Genomic DNA, 22,261 nt, shown 5'->3' with positions numbered 1-22,261 from the left:
GTATCGAAAATTTTGGACTATCACAAACTTGCGGCTGATTCACTGACTAGCTCAATCAGCATTCGTCCATATTTTGTTCACACACAATTATTTTCATTAAAAAAATGAGCGTGAAACGCATGTACATGCTTAGATGGCCGTATTAGCGTTCTGGGCTGCTTCCATAGATTGCCAGATGGTAGGCCTTTACATCTATCCGGGAGATATCTTGCTCAAACACTGCTAGCATACATAGCACAAGGCATGCACGAGTGGATTCACAGCTGCAGGAGTCGACAGACAACGGCGAAACTTCGCATCTTCACACGGCTACCTCAGACCACGCCCTGCTGGTCTCGAAGGACGGCGTAGTTGATCACGCGGGCGACGGTGCCCATGGACGGCCGGAAGGCGGGGTCGTACTGCAGGCACTGCACTGCGATTCTGCTGAGCTGCAAGCAGGACACAACCAGATTGACGGTTAGGTTCAGCTACTTTGCCAAGGGCTTACAAAGCCTATACGGAGACAACTTTAGGTGTAGCAATTTAACGATGTGAGAGACCTTGAGTGCTCCGGCAGGAGGATACTCATCGCCAAGGCTCGGGTCGATGCATTCCTGAACTCTGTCTTCCGTCAGTATTGGCGTTGCCTGATGCATCAACAAGAGCGGGAGATCATCAGATGTTCTTTTCGTCATTTGGTGCCTTTTGGATTCTTTCAGAATGTTTTGGATTCCAGAAGAACTATTAAATGCACAGTATGTGATGTATAGCATCAGTTTTTATAAGGTAGTACCAGATTCTGTTCCTAATGCCGCTGTTTTCGTGTACTAGTTTTGAAGCAAACAAAGAAATATAATTCAGTTGCCACATCATTGCTAACTGCCTTGAACTACAATATTATTGCTTGTCACTGTTGGAAGGTCAGTTCCATAAAATTTTAATCTAGGGGCTAGAAGTTTCTTTCAGGTCTTGAACTAAACTGAGGTCTGATAAAACAAACTGCATTTTGATTAATGTTGTTGAGTATCAGCTAAATCTTCCACTGGGGTCTAAGGTATTATCCCCTGATTTCTTCTAGCTAGTTAGGTACGAAAATGCAGAGTGTGAGATTGTTGACCAGGAGTAAGGAAGATGAACTGATCGATGACACTATTCCGATTTTGGTCAGCATTTCAGTTAGCCATCATAAACCATTATTACCCGCATGTTCTCTGGGGTGGGTGACCATACGAACCAAAAAAATCATTCCTTTCTCTTGGTAATTTGGGAATGGAGCGATGTATACAAGCAGAGCAGGAACGCCATTCTTACCCAGTTCACCAGGCTTCGCTGGCCCTGCGGCAACGTCCGGTCCAACGGCTTCCTCCCCGTCAAGAGCTCCAGGAGAACAATTCCGAAGCTGTACACGTCGCTCTTGTCGGTCATCTGGCCCATCATGGCGTACCTGAACCAAAACCATCAATCCATCAGAAACCAACCGACCCCAGGCAGCGCATGCAGTAGCAGCTAGAACTGTCACACAAAGGCCAGGGCACGTACTCGGGCGCCTGGTAGCCGAAGGAGCCGAGCGTGTGCGTGGACCGGTTGAGACGCGCCATGTCCGCGGCCTGGCTGAACATGTTGTAGTCGGCGATCTTGGCCCTGAACCCCTCGAAGATCAGCACGTTGGTGGACCGCACGTCCTTGTGCGTCACCGCCGGGCGCACCATCTCGTGCAGGTACTCCAGGCCCCGCGCCGCGTCCAGCGCGATCTGCACGCGGTGCGCCCAGCTCAGCACCGGCCTGCCGATGCTGGGCTGCTCCGGCTCCCGCACCAGCACCCCCCTGTCTCCTGCGTGGTTGAGGGGCATGGGCATGCACGGCGCGTCAGTGCAAAACTAGCTAGTTGCTAGTGGAGGATGGCTGAATGGGTGTGGCTTGTCCAGCAGGAGTTTCCTGTTACCGTGCAGGACGTCGTGGAGGGTGCCCATGGTGGCGAACTCGTAGACGAGCACACGGAGGTCGCCGCTGATGGTGTACCCGAGCAGCCGGACGAAGTTTTCGTGCTTCAGCCTCGACGCCGCCGACAGCTGCTTGAGGAAGACGACGTTGGTCGCGCGCTTGGAGGGCTTCTCGAGCCTCTTGACGACGGCGGGCCTGCCGCTCCGCAGCGTGACCCGGTACACCTTGGCGTAGGACCCCTGCCCGATCAGCTTCTCGCCCGAGAAGGAGCCGGTTATCTCGTTCAGCTCCCGCAACGGCACCTCCGGCACCTCCACGGTCACCACTTCCTCCGCGGCGGGGCCGCCCGGTTCACTCCGTTTTTCTGGAGTATGAAAAGGAAACGCTTTTACCCAGAGGCAACGATAAACAGTAGAGTAATGGAGGTGCTAAATTGAATAGCGATTGGATGGAACGTGCATAGAGGATGTTCTCAAATTCGTTCCAGGAGTTACTAACTGTCCTATCAGTTATCAGCATTCAGAGCAAAGCAAAGAACACAAAGAGCAAAATCAACGCCGCGTTTTTCTGTGTTGACTGACATAGCAAAGAAAATCACAGAAGCAAAGAGATCAGAGTAAAGAAGAACACAAGAGAGAAGCAAAAAAAACTTGTCGAATTCACAACTATACTGAACATACACCGTCCAATCGACCCCAAAATGGAACGAAACGGGACAGGAAACGTACCAGGATCCGCCGGGTAAGCGTACGAGTTCTTGGACTGCTTCCTCCCAATCCGAGGGAAGCAGCCGAGGTTGCCGCTGTCCCCGAACATGGCCTTCGCGCTCTCCCACCACCCCATCGCCGGCGCAAACAGCACGAAGTCGCAAAGCCGCTCCTACTCTTTCCTGACCTTGGTTGCAAAAGTTAATCTTGCGTTCTGAACAAGATGCAACTACCAGTAGTTATCCGCTTATGTTACGCACGGAATCTACTAATGGCTTTGCTGAAATTTCCCTGCCTGCTTGTGGACGGTAACGCTGCAAGAAAGCTCTGGGGCGAGAGCGAGGGGAAGTAGACAAAGCTCCGAGACTTGGAAACGGGCGGGCCAGCGATGTGAAGTCCGGTCGTGACATCTCGGCGCGGACTTCTCGCTCACGGGGCCCGGGGCGCAGCGCCGTTGGACCAAGTCCGCACTGCACACCCGCCAAGTCGCAACGCCCGATGGCTCATGGCTCATGCCATTCATCCTGGCCCCCCCGGGGATGTTAGTTCAGCGGTTCAGAGTACAAGGTGAGGTGGCAAACGTGTTGCGGGCGTCTCTGTTGTTGGTCCACTTTGCCCTTTTGGGGTTACACAGACTTTCATGAGTGCTTCGACGCGTTGCGATCTCGCAATGAAACACGAAAGCATTGATTTGGTGGTCCTCGCGGCACGGCACGGCACGGCAAGAGTGGGTCGTGTCTCGGTAGCGACCCCGCGGACTGCTGATTTGGCGATACAAACTCCTCTACGATCCCTTCGGCCACGTCTGCCGCTTGCCACATCGCGTGGCGTCGGTCCGCGCAGGGCAGGTCGCAGGCACTTGCTGTGCATTCGGCCGGGGCTGTCCCAAATCCGTGCGGCTGTCCCACCGAGCTCGAGCGCGCGCCCGCGTCGCCCACCAGCAGTCCAACTCGCAGGAGCCGCGGCTGCCGTTCGAGAGCGAGTGCTATCTCCTGGCACATGCTGCACGGTCTCCCGAACCGGGCGCTGGTGTTGCGTGCGATCCCGCTGCGCCAGCGGCGGGTCTCGGTTATCTCCGTTGTACTTCGGACCGAATGCTGACGGGAGGCAGCGCCGATGCCGGTTCGACTGCACCGAGTGGGTGCGGTTGCAGCCTTGAGGGCATGGAGCTGGTTACGTCCGACGAGCTCGGTGGGTGAATATTTCACGTGTTGGTTGGGGCGTGCAGCTACGGGATCAGGATCCGGACGGGTAGGATCAGCACGGATGAGAAATTCCACGAGCTACAATGAACTGAAAAGCCCTGAAGTGAAGACTTTTCACAGTGAAGTCTTTCGTGCATAGTCCACACTGATCCAACTCTTGTCCACAACTTGCACACGTATTGATCCGGATATGTGGTCAGAATGTCAGATGTCGTTGCCCCTCCTTGTACTAGTAGTACTTTAGGCCTCTTTGAATGGATCTGATATTGACAATGGGATCAGAATTTTCTTTATTTTTATATTATAATATTTATAAAATACACTACTATTTAAAAAATTTGCACATCTAAACTACAGTCGCCCGTTGGATGGATGACACCAAGATATCGCACTTCCAACATAGACAATTTTTTAAAAAATAAAGGTCAGCCATTCAACAGGTGACACCTTTAAAAAATTAAAAAATACCGTGTTTCATTGCTCTCAAAATTCAAAACAATATCAAAATTATCATAAAAATTCTGAAAAAAGTATGTTGCAGAGGATTTTATAATCTATCTTAAAAAAATTCTGTCAGACTGCGTACAATAAAATCTATCCTTTTCGTTTCTCATTATACAAATCATAGTTTGTCTAAATTTTTTTTAGAGTTAGATTATAGTATCCCATACGACATACATTTTTCAGAATTTTTTTATAGCTATTTCGATACTGTTTTGAATTTTGAGAGTAATAGAACATAGTGTTTTTTGATTTTTTTAAAGATGTCGTCTGTTGAATGAGCAGCATCTTTATTTTTTTTAAAGTGTCACCATTGAAAGGGTGGCATGTTAGTGTTGTCCATACAATAGGCGGTAATAATCTAGATGTGCAATATTTTTAAATAACTATATCCATACGACATACATTTTTCAGAATTTTTTTATAGCTATTTCGATACTGTTTTGAATTTTGAGAGTAATAGAACATAGTGTTTTTTGATTTTTTTAAAGGTGTCGTCTGTTGAATGAGCAGCATCTTTATTTTTTTTAAAGTGTCACCATTGAAAGGGTGGCATGTTAGTGTTGTCCATACAATAGGCGGTAATAATCTAGATGTGCAATATTTTTAAATAACTATATATTTTTACAAATATAAAAAAAAATTCCCATGCCATCGAAACTTTGCACTTTGCACTTTGAAGCCCAGTCTGCTAGGCTGCAACCCACAGGCTAGAGCCCAGAGGCTGCAACCCAGCCGCTCCCTCTCTCATCTTCGCCTGCTGCACGGGCCACCTCCACGTGCGTCACCCTCCTGAGAGTGTCGGCGCCAAGGCGGCGCAGGACGAGGCGACGACGGGCGACGCGCAGCACGGCGACGGGATCCTCCGCCTGTTCTCGCCACCTCAGCCCTCCGCGCACTCCAGGTGCCGCCGTCTGCCATCTGGCCCAGGTCGAACCCCGAGCAGCACGGGGGGCTCTACTGCCCGAACGAGACAAAGGCCTACGAGATCCACCTCACCGGCAGGCAGCCAGCCCGGTCGTACCCGCCGCTGCTGATAGCGGGTGACCAGGACGGCACGCCAGCATGGAGCGTGCTGGCCGGCGGCGGCAAGGCGACGAACAAGACGACGGTGGCGACCGCGGTGGAGTACACCTATACATGTCCCGCTCCCCTGCTGGTGACGAGGAGGAAAGGGAGGAGGGAGAAGACAGCATATTAGAGACTTTTTTTATTTTAGCTTTTTTTAAAATTAATATTTTAATAATAGCCCGTCGAGACCTAAATTTTCAGAAACTAGCCGCTTTTGTCACGTAAAAGTGTCTGACGTGTCTCCCCAACTTAGTCACACTATATTTATTGGCGTGACCAAAGTGACCACGTTAGCCAAAACCTCGGCGCATTTACACGTGGGTTTGACGTGGCAGCCTGGGTCAAGCTGGCGTGACTACGGTAAACAGTATTTTCGCGGATGAACAGTGTTTTCTGCAGTTTCAATTCTTCTCTTTCCGCTTTCTCTATTTGAACAGTGGGGTTACCGTACTCTAAAATTTATGAAACTTTTTCTGTATGTCCTATAATTCATGATGAATTCATTTTAAAAGGATTCACCTCAATACCCAATCTAGGTTTTAAAATAAAAAAACTCCAAAAATGGTTACTTTTAGAAATTCTAGTATTTTTTAAGGACTCAAATAAATTCTCAAAAATCTGAGAAAATTCACTATTATTCCTATCATGTGGTGTAATAATTTCTAAAATTATTTCCAACTCTAGGTTACTTGGTGAAAAGTGAGTTCCTTTGCAATGCTCCATTTAAATGCATTTTTATCATTTCATACTATTTAGCCTTGTAAACGCCCTCTAAATAATTAGCAATTATGTTCAATTTTCCTCAAAATTTTGCCAGCGCTTAATGCAACATGTACAGGTCCTATTTGCAAACATGCACATCCAATAGAGTCGTAGAATTTGAATTATTCAATTTCGAATGTTGGTATATGTTACAATTTGTTCTATAACAATAATACTTAGGTGACTTGTGGAGCCAAAAACAATTGCCATTTGCGGTCTAAACCATACCAAATTTATTGTATGGATAGTTCTGAATATGTTTTAGCCGGAACACACACATGATTTTTAGGAAGACTAATAAACTTTAAATTGTGCATGTTCAAATATGGCTAAGTGCTATGGCTACCCACAGCCTTTGAGACTACAGGGTGAATTAAGCATTTTGAAACGTACATTTAAATTAGGAAATAATTTCCAATTTTGTTGAAAGTAGGCAATTAATAACATTAATGTTCTTAGGTTTAAGCCATGAGATATGTTCATCAAGAATCTATACACAATTTAGGTTACATTGAATAAAACAGTGGTAACCATTATCCATGAGTAGTTTAATTGTGGATTGGAATGAGCCATCCGATGGTGATTACATGATAGAGCTTTTAGCATGAAATGACAACATATCTGTCGTGACAAGATTATCCGAATATATTCTGGATGACAAACCAGAAAAGATCCATAGACTTAATTTTGTACTATTAGATCAAGAGGTATCCATAAACATTAGGTACTTTAGAAAAAATAAAACAATATACATCATTTACAATAATTTTCTATGCAAATGTATAGGAAAATGCAATGGAAGCTCAAGTGCCACAACACCATGTAGATCAATTCAAGCCACACCTTAGAGAAGCAGTTGTATATTTCATAAAGTTTTTCCAAGTGTTCCAGCTAAGAATAATTATCGAGCAACTGACCACATATACATGATAAAATTCACAGGTCACACTGAGGTAATTGAATTCCCTAGTGCTTCTCCAACGTTCCCCAAGTATGCATATACTCTAGCATCATTTGATACATTAAAGACCAGAATTGATTACACTAGAGACATGTCAGGTAACTATATATTCATTTATATATTACATCTACCATTCCTAATATACATTTTATCTATTGTAATAACATCATATAACTTTAATAAAATAACATATAATCTAACATTATACAGACACAATAGGACAAGGGGTCTCTATTAAACCTGCTACAACAACTTATGTCAAAGGTATTAAGAAGACAATACGACACCTCTACATTTCGGATGGCAGGTATAACTACATAAAATAACTTATTGTAATTTACATACCAATCTTTACTCTTTTTCATTTATTCTTTCTCTTTAGTCTACTTATTTAAAGTTTATTAGTCTTCCTAAAAATCATGTGTGTGTTTCGGCTAAAACATATTCTGAACTATCCATACAATAAATTTGGTATGATTTAGACAGCAAATGGTAATTCTTTTTGGCTCCACAAGTCACCTAAGTATTATTGTTATAGAACAAATTGTAACATATACCAACATTCGAAATTGAATAATTAAAATTCTACGACTCTATTGGATGTGCATGTTTGTAAATAGGACCTGTACATGTTGCATTAAGCGCTGGCAAAATTTTGAGGAAATCAAACATAATTGCTAATTATTTAAAGGACGTTTACAAGGCTAAATAGTATGAAATGATAAAAATGCATATAAATAGAGCATTGCAAAGGAACTCACTTTTTCACCAAGTAACCTAGGGTTGGAAATAATTTTAGAAATTATTACGCCACATGATAGGAATATTAGTGAATTTTCTCAGATTTTTGGGAATTTATTTGAGGCCTTAAAAAATACTAGAATTTCTAAAAGTAACCATTTTTGGAGTTTTTTATTTTAAAATCTAGATGGGGTATTGAGGTGAATCCTTTTAAAATGGATTCATCATGAATTATAGGACATAAAAAAAATTTCATAAATTTTAGAGTACGACAACCCCACTACTCAAATAGAGAAAGCGGAAAGAGAACAATTAAAACCGCAGGAAATACTGTTCATCCGCGAAAATACTGTTTACCGTAGTCACGCCGAACCAATTTAACGTGACTCAGCTGCCGCATCGAATCTACTGTAAAGACGCCAGCTGCCGCATCGAATCTACTGTAAAGACGCTGGGGTTTTCACTAACGTGGTTATTTTGATCACGCTAATAAATATAACGTGACTAAGTTAGAAAGTCACGTCAGATATTTTAGCGTGATAAAAAGAGCTAATTTATGAAAATTTATGTTTTAACGGATTATTATTAAAATATTAGTTTTAAAAAGCTAAAAATTTTATGTTAGAGGCTGACATGTGGATCTCATTTGAGGAAGAAAAAACAGACTTTCGTGATATTCTAGGGAGTACATACCAAAAACTAGTAAAAACCCACGGAACCAAACAATTACAAAACCTCTCCTCCCGTTTCCCCTCGCCGCCGCCGCCGCCGCGCGTCGGCGAAGCCGATAGAAAACCTGAGCCTTCTATAGACCATCCTCATCGGAACCCCAACCCCCACCCTCATGGCCCTCCTCCTTCGTCAAGGCGCCGCGCTCGCCGCCCGCTCCATCCGCGCTGCGGCCGCCTCCCTGCCGTCGGATTCCTTGCCGGCGCCGGCGAGCTCTCCCCCGCGCAGCTATTCGTCCTCGAGGCTCGAAGGGGCTTCGCGAAGGGGAAGAAATCGAGTAAGTTGTGGACCCGCCCCTCCTCGAGTCACGTCCTTCCTAGATGCTGTTACAAGGCAGCTCAGCTCTGTTTGCGTGTTGCTTGTTAGATCATTAGGTTAGAGATAACTAACAGCTAAATTAGGCTATCGCGATTGTTTATGGGAGAAGACGGATGATAATTTAAGGATTGTCAATGACGAACCATTCACATTTGTTTTTTTCTGTGGCTGTCTAGAGGATGATGGCCGAGGTGATACAGTTCAAGCCGCTCCTGACATTGGACCAACCGTCAAATCAGCCACCACTAATCAAATGGAGGCTGCAGTGGTTGCGTTGTCGCGAGAGCTGAGTAAACTACGGACCGGAAGAGCTTCTGCTGGTATCATTGTGACTCCTGTCTTTGTTTTTTTTTTAGAACGCGGGGATACCCCATTTCCATTAAGAGTTTAACGGAAACCAACTAGTATGAGGTTTTACAAGTTCAGAAGTAGACAGATAGCTTAAATCGAATTCAAAAGCATAGACCAAAGTTGACAGATAGGATGTGACGAAACACAGTACACAGGTTTAACCAGCAGGGACGTAATTCTACTTTTGACTTCCCAGCAGAACAAAAGGCAGATAGTAACTTTGCAGTGAGAGCACATCTTGTCAGTTGTCGACATCCTCAGCAGGCATGGACAGTGCTGTTTCTCCCACTGATAATGAAACAAATACGTTGTGCAGGCATGCTTGACCATATCATGGTGGAGACTGCAGATGTTAAAGTTGCATTGAATCGCATTGCTGTTGTTTCTGTCCTGGATGCACATACCCTATCGGTGATGCCTTATGATCCTAGTGTAAGAACCTCGCTTGACTGACAAGCTGAAGCTGGTACATTTTGTTGTCACATAGATGCTTTTTCGTGTCAATAACTTGTTTCGCGGAGTCAAGGCAAAATTCCTGAAATTGTGATATATGTTCTTTGCTATTTACGTGCAAGTTGTTTTGTGCAGGCCCTGAACGCCATGATTTCATGTTAATATATTTGTGTCTTTTTGCCCTGAACTCGTAGCAGTATAATGTAAATTGTGTTTGGGCTTCTGCTTTCAAGCTCCCTTTGGCTAATTTTAATATATTGTTGTACAGTCCATGAAGTCCATTGAGCATGCTATTGTCTCATCTCCATTGGGCATTAATCCAACACCTGACGGCAATAGGATTATTGCAGCTATACCTCCGTAAGTGTTGCCTGTAATGTTTGTACTTATTGTTTATCGTCGCTCTCTACTTGATATGTATTGCTATATCATAACACTGGCAGTTTATTTTATACTTTGTGTGTATTGTTATGTTGCACCATTAGCTTATACTGGGTACCAATGATCTTGTGATCACTAAGCAGTAGGTTTTTGGATACCAGCATGCGAGGGCGAAATTGATTTCTATACTGGCTTTATACTCATATAAGTGATTCAAGAGTTACTTGGTCAACTATTGTCCACAAACTTCCATGCAGTATTTATTGAGAGATAGCTGGAATAACTTACTTTACATTATTTAGTATCTACAGTTTTAAATTTGCTTCCTTCAGCTAATTTAGTTTTTGTGCTTGCCCAGATTGACGAAGGAGAATATACAGGTAAGATTTGCTAACTTATACCATTTCTTTTGTATTCATGAAACAACTAACATTTTTTTCCCGCTGCCCGGGTATAGGCGCTGTGTAAGGTTGTTACTAAATCTGCCGAGGATTTTAAACAAAGTATTAGAAGAGCACGCCAAAAGGTAATGGAGCCTTATTCTAATTTCATCTTTTGATCTATTGTAGCGATTGCAGCATTTACATGTGTACACAGCATATCTGGACTACCATATACTTCATTCTTCAATTGAAGTTGATTAACGTTTTCAACCAAACATTAGTTGGAATTTCTGTGTGTGCTGTACATTCCATTAATTTTAACTAAGTATCTTTTTCCATATGGAACCCACATTTAAGATACAACTATGTTCTACCATGGCTATTAGCATTTTATGTGATAGTAGATTACCTCCAGTTATCTTTAAATTGTTATCCATTGATAGGGATTGCACTTGCAGCAAGTTTGACAATTTATTCTCTGGTCTTTTAGTTGAATCATGATTAAGGAAACCATGTCACTAGTACTATGCTCTCATGAATGTTTATCTGATCTTACATTCCACTATAGTTGTGGTTGAGTTCTGTGAAAATGGAAATAAAGACTATTAAATTGGTCTTTAACAGTTTTTTTGGAGAACAGGTGAGGGCCCCACTAGTGGTCACTAGAGTAGACAAGAACAGTATTGTTGATCTATATTAGCGAGGAACCCTTTTCTATTGTGGATAATGTTCATTGTTGTAACTGAAGTATTTTGCGAATTTGGCTTGGCCCAACATCTTACTCTCAGCCCTAGCGTAGGATCTGAATCTCGAAGCTAATGTTTGGTTGTTCAAATTTTTACATTAAACTAGAATGAATACTTAATCTTGCTCAGACTGCGAGTACCAGAGTTCAATTTCAATCGATTTCAATGCTCAATGCTGGTGTTGGCGTTATGTATCTAAGTAAATTTTTCCTTGTGCGTCCAGGCGTTCGATACAATAAAGAAATCTGCATCTGGTATGCCCAAGGATGATGTAAAGCGGCTTGAGAAGGAAGTAAGTAACTGAAGCGATGTTCTCTAAGTAAAAGGAGTGTTTTTGGTGCCAGCAAATATTTGACCTTTTATGTTTCCTCCAGGTTGAAGAATTGACCAAGAAGTTCATCAAGTCGGCAGATGATATGTGCAAGGCTAAGGAGAAGGAAATCAGTGGAAACTGAACTTAGCCATCTTGAAGAAATTATGTTTTGCATACCTCTACAGTCTACGAGTTCAATTGCAATGATGTTGAGCGACTGCAAGCAACCATACTGAAGATTTTTTTTTTCTTGTGCCATTTAGCACTTCAGAACAGTGAGATGATCAGGTCAAGCTGGCAGGTGGTGAAATTTTATTTCTGTTTTAATTTTCAGTCACTTGGTTACGAATCGATACTTGCAGAACCAAAATGAGCTTACTTTGGTCTGTGGGTGACTCTGTTTATTTATTAGAATTCGCCATGACTTCTTTTCCAGCGAGAAGCTGACCTGACCTAACGCCCTTCTGCTGATTGATTGTGCATACTTGTGTATTCCCTCCACTCCTCCAGTGTCTCGTGAACTGTAATTTTAAGTCCATTGAGGAATTGAAGAGCGCAGTATTTACAATATTTCCGTCCCGTGTCCTATGTTGCTTTAATGTTGTAAAAGATGAATAATTTGGGGGGCATTCTTCAGGGAAAATTAAGGATTTTCCATTACAGTGAAGTGTAATAGAGGATTGCAGATTGAATTTCGTGCATGGTAGGCTTACATTATGTCCACAAGATCACAATACAGAGGAAGTAATTTGGATGCGCGGATTGAATTTGTTATGAGTTAAGACAGTACTTTACCTTCATTTGGTTATCTTCTATAATCTCTCTGAGCCCACATCCCATACAAAGGGGGCATGTAAGCTTGGATCATTTCTGCTTTTGAAAAAAACGTTTGGGTAGATCAAATGGCGAGCTTTCGAACTTAGAAGAGAGACTGATAATTCTTAAGGAAACTCACTACAAGCCAGTTAGCTAAAGAACCTTAGCCAACAAAACACCTAGGCTATACAAACCCCATGCAACTGAACCAAAAACCATCATGGCAAGCCAAACCCAGCAGCCAAGCCTTCGAGCTGAAGACCAGCACGGCTGAACCAACCACACGCGCCACCAAATTCTACGCCCGCCCGCTATTCTTTACACGTACACGCTTGCTGCAAAGTACAGAGCCTAACAGAGAGCAAAACCACGCGTCACTCTTTGCGTCTCTTGCCGAACGCCGCCCTGGTCACCGCCCTGATGCCCCTCACCCACAGCTCCGCCGCCTCCTCGCCGCCCGGGCACACGAAGTGCACCTCCCTCCCCGTCGCCGTCACCACGCGGAACAGCCCGGGCTCGTACGCGTCGCCCTTCCTCTGCCGGTGCCGCTGGAACGCCGAGCTGCCGCCGACCTCGGCCTCCCGGCAGACCACGTTGCGCCGGTTCGAACCGCCCCAACGGAGCACGCCCCCCGCGGCGACCATGCACAGCGACTTGCCGTGGGGCCTCCCCCGCCCGCCCTTGGTGTGCTTCTTCACGTGCGCGCCCTGGAGGACGGCCTGACAGCCCAGCTCGTCCATGATCACGTCCTCCGCCTTGTTGAACGGCGCTGTCTCCAGCGCCGCCCTCGCCAGGGAGAGCGCCGTCTCGCCGCGCGGCGTCTGGATGTCGCACCGGGCACCGTAGGAGATCAGGAGCTCACACACACCCGCGTGGCCTTCCCTGGCGGCGAGCATGAGCGGGGTGTAGCCGTCGCCGTCGGGCAGGTTGACGTCGCAGCCCGAGCTCGCCAGGTGGCGCACGGCCGCGCTGTCGCCGCGCCGCGAAGCGCAGTGCAGCGCGTAGAAGCCCCCGGGCATGCCCTTCTCCAGCGCGAACTCGAGCATGACCTGCTCGAAGAGATCCCTCTTCTTGCTCTGCTGCGCGAGCCCAATGCCTGTCTCGCCACGCTTGTTGCTCAGCTTCACGTTGGCGCCGGCAAAGACGAGGGCGCGGAAGGCCTCGACGTTGCCCACCTTGGCGGCGGCCATTATGGGCGAACACCCATCCATGTCCTGCTCGTCGACGTCCATGTCTGGCTGAGCGAGCAGAACTTCCATCGCGGCCGCGTCGCCACACCGCGCCGCGAACATCAGCGACGAGAACACGTTCCGGTCGCTCGAACGTAGGATGGTCCCGGACCGAATCACGCCAAGAACAGCCCGTTCGAAGCCGGTCTTCCATCCCCCGGAAGAAGCAACTGATGCAGCGGACTCGCCGGCCGAGTTCAGCAGCGCGACGTCTGCCCCGGCGGACAAGAGGACTCCCAGGCAATCCTCGCGCTTGTGGCGCGAACAGAGGATGGCAGCAGTATCACCCGCCTCCGCCATGGCGTTCACGTCGCAGCCCCTGTCAATCAACAACTGTAGTATCTCCGGGTGGCCGAGGCGCGCGGCCATGTGAACCGACCTCGACTTGGCGCTCCGCGACGTCTTCACTGGAGCTTCGGAGTCCGCACCAGACGCCAGCAAAGTCTGGACGGCGCCGGCGCTCCCGCAGAGGATGGCGTGGTGGAGGAGCGTCCGGCCAAGGTGCGTGGCGCTCGACGTGTACCCGCTCTGGAGGAGCAGACGCAGGATGGAGCCAGTGGACTCGAAGTACTCTACGGCGCACCAGACTGCGTCGTAGGGCTCGGCGAGGCCCGCGCCGACGCGCAGCTCCTCGCCGGTGGTCGTGTCCCACGACCAAGCACCTATCCTCACTTTGGTGTCCCTCTTCACACCAGCCTGGACATGAGTACGAGATGGTGTTCAGCGTCTGTTGTTGAAGGCTGAAGAGTGATGAGTGTACGTGCGGCTGCTGTACAAATGATGCGCACCTGAAGTAGATGACGGACCACAGCGACCTGCCGGCTCACGACTGCGGCGAAGAGCGCCGTGCAGTCGACATTGGCGTGCAGGGACGGCTTCAGCGAGCGCAGGAGCACCCTGGCGGTCGCGTTCGGATCAGCTCCACACTGCAACAGAGGGAATCAGGCGAAAACTTTCTAGATTGATACTGTTAGCAAAAGTTTCTGAACAACTGCAAACTGACTTTCATGTAGTTGCGCAAGTGCAAAAAAATTTGGGTAAGATCCGCCGAAGCGGGTAGCCTTAACCGCAATGTGCTAGAGGAAAGTCCGAAGACCGTTCCCGTCCCTGTCAGGGGAGATGCCAACCGTCTCTCCTTTCTACGAACACGGTAAGTGAGCATCACTTTCCATTATAAATCGGTCGAATGCAACGTAAAGTAGCGAGGTGGGACTAAACAACCGCCTCGACTATCTCTCTGTGTTGTTCCCCGTGTGACTTGGTGGTACCCTGGACTCTGAAGCAATATCTACATGATGCGATAGCCCATATAGGAGCCCAACTTCTTAGGCCCAGGATACTTGCAGCCCAAAATACATGAATCGTGATCAATCCGCGCCAGAAATGCAATATCTGATACGAGCACTCATGCTTCTGCCGTTCTAAAGCAGGAGACGCCTACATAGAACGCTGTACCAACCAAGTAAGCAAGCAGCAGAGTACCTTGATAAGCGTGTCCACCACGTCGACGAAGCCGCGCGCGGCGGCGGAAACGAGGGCGTGGACGGCGACGCGTGGGCGGACGAGGTCGGAGCGCATGAAGATGGCCGCCAGGGCGGCCTGGCCCTGCAGCGCCGCCTCGACCACGGCCTCCTCGCAGGCCGGCTGCGACGCCCCCGCGCGCACCAGCAGCTCCGCCACCTCCGCGCGCCCCTCCCGGGCCGCGGCCGTCGCCGGGTAGCCGCGGCACACCTTCCCGTTCACGTCCGCACCTTTCGCCTGCATGGGTAGCAGTGTAGCACCCATGAACCATCAGAAAACTTGACAGAGAGGTTTAGAGCAAAAAGGTAGTTGGTGGTACTAATTTATTTCTTGTAGAACCTGATTTCTTGTAGAACCTGATAAACAAAACTGCAACGTCGGATGAACATCAAACAAACTACTCCTACATTTTTAATTCTCATTCTTAACTCAGTACAGGACAGAACAGAAAAGAGCTCTTAAAAACATTACCAGAACTCTTGAAATAACTAATCCCTCTGTCCTAAAATAGATAATGTTTTAAAGTTGAAAATTACTCTTAAAAACATTACCAGAGCTCTTAAAATAGATGATATTTTAAAGTTAAGTAAATTAAAATGAAAACAAATAATCATCTTACTCACTATTAATATCATTCATTACATAGAAAATAAGATTTGTATTAGAAATAAAATTACTTAATGGATGAATAAGACTGAAAAACTTAAACTATAGACGTCATCTATTTTAAATATTTTAGTATAGATTAAAACATCATCTATTTTAAGACAAAGAAAGTACTACATCCATTTTTAAATAATATCATCCTAAATTACAATCATACTTTATAAACTTTAACCACTAATATACACAAAATTATTAAAATTTAACACATAACAATAATAGTATTAAATTTATCATGGAAAATATTTAAGATCATCTAATTTTTATCAACTTTTAATAAAAATAGTTATCAAAATAATATTTAAACATGGTTCTTAGGCACCGTGCGAATATCCTAAATAAAAGAGAACACGAACAGTGTTTACTGATGACTACAGTTTCCTTTGCTTTTACCATCTCTTTCACCTACACGGATTACCACTCCTACAGTTTCTTTTCTCTGCTCTCTTTGACCTACACAGAAGATAAGCTAAGCAACACGAACAGGGAATGACAATGACCATCGGGACTTGCACAACAGCTGTCCGTGTAACAAATGTCGCTGTTACTACTATGTCTGGTCACTGGTCAGGTCGGTGCTGTGCCGACTACTGATGGAGTGGCCGCGGCAGGTCGCCGGAATACTGGAGCAGCAGTACCTGGCTTTAAAGATTGCCGCAACAACTGCAAAACATAGTGCGCCGGCCACTGTAGGCTTCATAACTCTGAGGTCATGTCTGCCTCGTACATTTGGCCTAGTGAATGAATTCTCACCCACAAGCAAAACAATTCGTTGCCGCTTTGCCAGGAACATCGTCCGATTTGTAAATCGGACGACCAAAGAGTTGTACCATTAATCTCATGATCAAACAATCATTCCATCAAGGGTTCAAGTCACATGGAATCCTAGGGACGCTCTTGCTGAACCAGGCATCCCAGCGTTCGCATCACACAGTAAAAACGACAAAACGTCACTCCACACTGAACCGAGGTGATGTTCTTCACAGCGTCCTCGATCCCCATCGTGCCATCATCAATATTCCACTGGGGCGCGCTACAGTGGATACTTCGCCAGGAAACACGAGCGGACGCAGAGGTCCGCGAAGCCCCACGGGCACCCCGGGGCCGCACTGCGCCAGGTGCGTTGTCGTCTTGAATAGGCTTGGCCCCTGCCGAGGAGAAGGATCGCCTACTGGCCCTACTACCTGGCTCGGGGCCGGGAGGGGGGAGGTGGGTTTCATGGCGTGACGAAATACAGCTGGTGCGGTTTCGATGTATTAGATGGAGGAGAGGGAGCACCAGACAGTCAGCCACAGGCTTCAGACGCAGATGCAGATCATGTGAGCCTACTGACGTTGATGACATTAATCGATCAGGTGCTATTTCGCCACCGACGAGTGATCAGGACCGGAACGAGGTATGATTCAGACGGTAAATTGACCCGGTGGGGTTTGATTCCGTGACTGGTTTCAGCGTTTGATGATTGGTTTCTAGCCAAAGAAATATCATCCCAAAGAAATATCATCCCAGTATCCCACCACAAACTAGATCATGCAAGTTCAGCAATGATTGTCCAGTCGAATATGGGATTGGCAGCACACCACACTCTTCCATGCTAGCCAAAGGAACCAGAGCTCCGAAGCAAACAAAAGAGATGGATAAGGGCCACGGCGATCTGGCCATGGGGGCGGCTGTTCTGGGCAGTGGCATTCATTAGCCTTTGGCAGAGATCAGGGGAAGTGCCGGTACAGGCGCCGTGCGAGGCAAAAGTACATGGCGGACGCATGCTACGCTCCGTGCCGCGCAGCGCAACCACTCCCCTGCCACTCCCATTCAATGGCGGGGGCGGGCGCCCATGACGCCGGCGGATCAGTCGGACTGCGCGCCGGACACCGTCTCACGCGCCACGGCCCAAAAGAGAAGTCTCACCTCACCACGCCCTTAACCATGTTTCACTTACACAATGATCCTGATTCTTGCATGGCGATGATTACTATACTGGTAACACAAAATAAGAGCATGTATTATAAGGTGTTTAGAAGGTATGTTTTTCCTCAACTGTAATAACACATATGCTTAGCAGGAGGGCTAGATAATTACTTAAATACCACAATTTATATTAGTGCTAATAATAAAATAATTAATTATATTTAAGTATATGTAGTTTTTGTTTGTATTAAAAATTATATTTTTATATAAATGTTTAATACTCTCTTTTTTAAGCAATTAGCATTGTTAATACCTAAGAGGAGGCGACATGTGGGCGAAGGGGAGGTTTGATTCTTCATCACAGATCCGAGGTGAAAGTCCAGACAGGTGGGTCCTCACTAATTAATTAGGCTTCACGCGCAGGTGGCGAAGGCGCGAGTAGCCGAGTACCATAGGATCCACCAACGCTCAAGACACAAGTTGACACCAACGCTGCGCACACGAGCAAGACGTGGAACGTGGAGCGAGGCCGGAGGCCGGAGCGGAGAGCGGAGACCGGCCGGCCCTGGGCAGGGCAGGTCACGTGATCCCACCCCCGACCGCGCTCACGAAGGGAATATATTGGTCTCTACCAAAGCATTGAGTTGGTAGTACTTGCCAGCACTAGTTAACAAAAACGCTGGTCAACTTTGCCTTCTACCGATCATGTTACTTTTAGCAGTAAGCAAAAGCAGGGCTCGTTCAGGGCTCAGGTCATGAAGTCAAGCCCATCTACCGCTGTCTCCCACTCCTCCCACTATAATACTTAGGGCCTGTTTGATTCACATCACACTAAGTTAAGTACTTGTTTATTTCGCTGCTACAGTAATGACTTGCTATAATTTTTTATCACCAAGTCTCACATACATAGACTTATTCTTTTATCAAACTTTACATAAAATGTAGTCATCAATTTATTGGTCATATTAAATAATGTTTAGCAAGGAGATGTGGCATTTTTAATAGTAAACTAAACATCCCCTTACTCTCGCCTCCGCAGTTTACAGTTATGGATCTCCAGGCCTGCTTGTTTCTTGTTGACGCGACAAACACGGTGGTGCGCACAAGGGAGAAGTTACTCGGACACAGGATTCACTGTTATTGTACTGCTCCTTTACTGGTAGTAGGAACAAAGAAACTAGGTGTACTGCTACAGTAGTGATATTACAGACCTATAGCGATATATGTGATGGTTATATAGGAACGATATAAGTGATGGTTGTATAGGAATTGTTACTGGATATGTATTAGTATCGGTTAACTTTCTGTGTCTGAGCAATGATAGAGTCGTAAAAACCGATACTGATACAGCTTTTAACCTCCCGCGCTCGAATAATATTGGAGCCACCAAAAACCGGCACTGATATAAACTATCAGTGTCGATTCTGGTCACAACCAACACTGATAGTTCACTGGATCCGAAAATTTTGATCCATTTTAATTTTAACTTGACCAAACATCCGGCTTCAACTATCAGTGTCAGTTATATTGACGACTAACATTGATAGTCTATATAGACTCAAAATTTTATTCCATTCTAATTTTGGCTCGATCAAGTTCGACTCCAGACTCAAGATATTTTTCTCGATCTTCTCTCTTGCAGTCGCTCAAACTCTCCTCTCTCTCATTCCCCACCGCCCCTCTCTCTCTCGTACTTGGACGGAGTTGAAGCAGGCGAGGTGGCCACTCTACGGGAGGTTCTGCGGCAGCAGACACTAACCGTGGAGGAGCTGAGGGCCAAGCTAGAGGATGAGAGGCGTGCGGCGTCGTTGGGCACAGACAAGGCGTTGGCCATGATCCGCAAATAAGCTCCCTTAACCACAGGCTGCTGGTCGTCCACGCTGCCGATAGCGATCCATTTTCTTTCGCTCATGTTATGCTAGCGATAAAGACGTCTCCTTTTCTCGTTACTTGATTCACGGGTTGCAAGCTTATTCATACAATTTCTAGTTTTTCCATCCGCAAACATTGCATTTTAATTTCTTCCTTTTTCTGTTCTTGTGATATGCAACCATCACACTTTTTTCAGCTAGACTTATTAATCTGGATACTATTGCATATACGTGTTCTGTGTAGGAAATATAGTTAGCACATTCTCTTGCATTGTTGTATAGACGAGATAAATCGATTCTTATGTTGTTATATTGAATTTGATTGTGAGATGTGTTGTATAGATGAGATGTGTTTGATTTGAGCATGCGGCGGCAGCGCAACTGAGTCGGCTCTTTTTTTGCTGTTGGAACCTTTTTCACTTCCGGTTAGAACTACCAACCGACAGTTAAAAGAATTTTTAGTGTCTATTTCAGACTCAGCACTGATAGTTATGAACTATAAATGCTAAATGCTAAGTAATATGTCAATTCAAAAACTAACACCGAAGGTATTTTTAAACTGACACTAATTTATCTTTATGTAGTAGTGCTACTACAATACCATACCGGTACATGCTTAAACTGTATAATAATTTATTGGTATATATATAAATATATGTACACCCCGATGCATACACGTATACCGAGGGTATTGAAATGTGCACAGGAAGCTTCCCTGCTTAAATTGCATGTCCCATTTGACGATTTCCATCGTGGCTAGAGAAGAGAAACCAGCCTGTCCGTACGACATTAGAGTGGAGCTGCAACGACTATGGTCTGATTGCAGCCTTGAGAATTGGTAGCCCGTGCTACGCAACTAATTACAGGTAAACGGTCCCAGATGGTCTACATTAGTCATGAAACGCATAATTTGGTCCGAACTATTTGCAAAATGTCTCATAGTGAGCAACTTTTTTTTCCCCAATGTTTTTTTTTATAGTTTTTCCCCCCCTACGGTTTCTAATATGTTTTTGAGAAAGTAGCAAGCAGGAAGTGAATTATATATATATATATATATATATATATAATAGATCTAAATAATCTTTATTGTATATCTTAAATGATAAGTGATTAAAATTGATCCTCTTAGTATTAATAAGGCCTATCAATATTAAAAAAATATTGATAAACTATTATTTTATTCTATTTATAAAGATGCATCGTCAGTTTTTTAAATTTTATTTTTTTCTGTGATATTTTTTCTTCTATTATAATATTATTATTTCATGTGGATAACACCCGTGGTTGCTATGTAATGCAAAGGGCCCAGGCAATTGAGAGGGAAGAGGAGGACGAATATCATGTATTCTACCTTTTCCCTCTTCCAACAAACGTCCTATTCATAATTTTCAGTTATAAAAAGGGCAAAAGATTTCGAGTGGGACCAGTAAAATCTCCAGGTTCTTACTTGCATTGATGTACTCACATAAAAGATGGGATTCGTCTAGCGCGTGCATTTATACGGTACATTGCGCTATAATGGGGGCAGAGAAGAAACTGAGTTGGTGCTTTGGTGGTTGGTACAAGTGGATAAAGATCCTTTTTTCTAGCACGCAGAAACGAGGATTACGAGATGAACACGTACTAGCACTAGGCAGCGTCCCGCTAAAACCATTCGAAAATGTCATGCAAGCTTTTCACCAACCAGGTGAAGGAAAAGAGGAATAGAAATGGAGCTATGGCCAACCTATGACGCTGCAAAGTTGGTGAAGCACACGCCCTTCGGTGTTCGAATTTTTTTAAAACAAACTCGCACCAAAATCGCCCACAAATTTAAGGGGTAAAGGCTAGGGACGTACGCAAAAAACAGCGAAATGCGGCTTGCGCAGCAAGCCAAATCTGAGCTCGATTTCCTCCCTAGAAGCATAAATGCTATCCAAAACGCAGCAAACAAAAGCATCAACAATGCAAAACGGAATGCAGATAGTAAAAAATTCTGACGCGAGAATACAGAGGAGAGAGGGAATGCGGGGGAGCGGGGAGGAGCAGGATCACTCACGAGCAGGGCGCGGACGAGCGCGACGTCCCCGTTGCCGGCGGCGAGGAAGAGCGGCGGGACGTCGGCGCGGATCTCCTCGTTCACGGCACGGAGCTCGGCGGCGGCGCCCTCCCGTGGCTCGGACTCCGCGACCCGCCGCGCCTTGAGCCACACCACCCCGGCGTAGTTCACGTCCGCGCGCCCCGCGGCGAGCAGCTCGCCGGCCTCCCTCGCATCGCCCCGCGCCACCGCCTCCACGAGCCGCTGCGACGCCGCCTCCGCCTCGCGCGCTCCCTCGTCCTCCTCCGCCACCGGCCACACCTGCCGGCCGCCGGTGATCGCCGCCGGGCGCAGCAGCACCGCCATTGCTGGGAAGCTTATCGAAGGGCGGGCTCTCCTCCTGTCGCGACCCTCCCCTCTGCTTCGACCTCCCACTGTGCGTGAATCGGGAAACTTGAAAGGTCCAGGCGCGACGGGACTGGGCAATATATGGGTGGGGACTCGGGAGGCGATGCGAGGAAGGGGAAGAAGGGCGGTGAAGTTACCGCTCGGTCGCTCCTCCCGCAGCTTGGCTCAGGCTCAGCTTTCGACGAGGGACGGCTATGAAGCTTGGCTAGGCTTGCTTCTTTGCACTGTTTGTTTATTATAGGGGTGAGGTTTTTTAATTGAATCTTATAAAATTTGTTTTTCT

General features: G+C 46.1%; 2 protein-coding genes, 1 non-coding gene and 1 pseudogene across 3 annotated transcripts; 1 reads left to right on the top strand and 3 right to left on the bottom strand.

Annotated features, from left to right (window-relative positions):
- Nucleotides 1-80: 80 nt before the first annotated feature.
- Nucleotides 81-3,129, bottom strand: LOC133887862 (PTI1-like tyrosine-protein kinase 3). Its single transcript, XM_062327854.1, has 6 exons — nt 2,652-3,129; nt 1,925-2,287; nt 1,522-1,813; nt 1,294-1,426; nt 543-629; nt 81-431 (listed from the first exon to the last, which is right to left on the bottom strand). The coding sequence occupies exons 1-6, from the start codon at nt 2,764-2,766 to the stop codon at nt 315-317; spliced, it is 1,107 nt and encodes a 368-aa protein (XP_062183838.1). The 5' UTR covers nt 2,767-3,129; the 3' UTR covers nt 81-314.
- Nucleotides 3,130-8,581: 5,452 nt separating this feature from the next.
- Nucleotides 8,582-12,301, top strand: LOC133889268 (uncharacterized; annotated as a pseudogene).
- A 138-nt stretch (nt 12,302-12,439) lies between these two features.
- On the bottom strand, nt 12,440-22,054 carry LOC133889267 (uncharacterized). The gene is made up of 4 exons (XM_062329778.1): nt 21,592-22,054; nt 15,073-15,348; nt 14,379-14,516; nt 12,440-14,286 (listed from the first exon to the last, which is right to left on the bottom strand). The coding sequence occupies exons 1-4, from the start codon at nt 21,934-21,936 to the stop codon at nt 12,736-12,738; spliced, it is 2,310 nt and encodes a 769-aa protein (XP_062185762.1). The 5' UTR covers nt 21,937-22,054; the 3' UTR covers nt 12,440-12,735.
- On the bottom strand, nt 14,616-14,739 carry LOC133889884 (U6atac minor spliceosomal RNA). The gene has a single exon (XR_009903964.1). It is a non-coding gene; the product is annotated as a U6atac minor spliceosomal RNA (small nuclear RNA).
- Nucleotides 22,055-22,261: the final 207 nt, after the last annotated feature.

Source organism: Phragmites australis, chromosome 13 (assembly GCF_958298935.1).
Source record: "Phragmites australis chromosome 13, lpPhrAust1.1, whole genome shotgun sequence".
In the NCBI taxonomy this organism is placed as follows: Eukaryota; Viridiplantae; Streptophyta; class Magnoliopsida; order Poales; family Poaceae; genus Phragmites; species Phragmites australis.
Note: the sequence above shows the minus strand (reverse complement) of the source record. Positions and strands in the feature narration are given on the sequence as shown.

What these genes read in the sequence shown, in the direction of transcription:
- LOC133887862 (XM_062327854.1), bottom strand. Translation starts at nt 2,766, where the DNA reads ATGGGGTGGTGGGAGAGCGCGAAGGCCATGTTCGGGGACAGCGGCAAC. An exon ending in TTCGGCTACCAGGCGCCCGA is followed by an intron (nt 1,427 to 1,521) that starts GTACGTGCCCTG and finishes GTTTTGGTTCAG; the next exon opens with GTACGCCATGATGGGCCAGA. An exon ending in CTCCTGCCGGAGCACTCAAG is followed by an intron (nt 432 to 542) that starts GTCTCTCACATC and finishes TCCTGCTTGCAG; the next exon opens with CTCAGCAGAATCGCAGTGCA.
- LOC133889267 (XM_062329778.1), bottom strand. Translation starts at nt 21,936, where the DNA reads ATGGCGGTGCTGCTGCGCCCGGCGGCGATCACCGGCGGCCGGCAGGTG. An exon ending in TGGTGGACACGCTTATCAAG is followed by an intron (nt 14,517 to 15,072) that starts GTACTCTGCTGC and finishes CCTCTGTTGCAG; the next exon opens with TGTGGAGCTGATCCGAACGC. An exon ending in TGGTCCGTCATCTACTTCAG is followed by an intron (nt 14,287 to 14,378) that starts GTGCGCATCATT and finishes ACTCATGTCCAG; the next exon opens with GCTGGTGTGAAGAGGGACAC.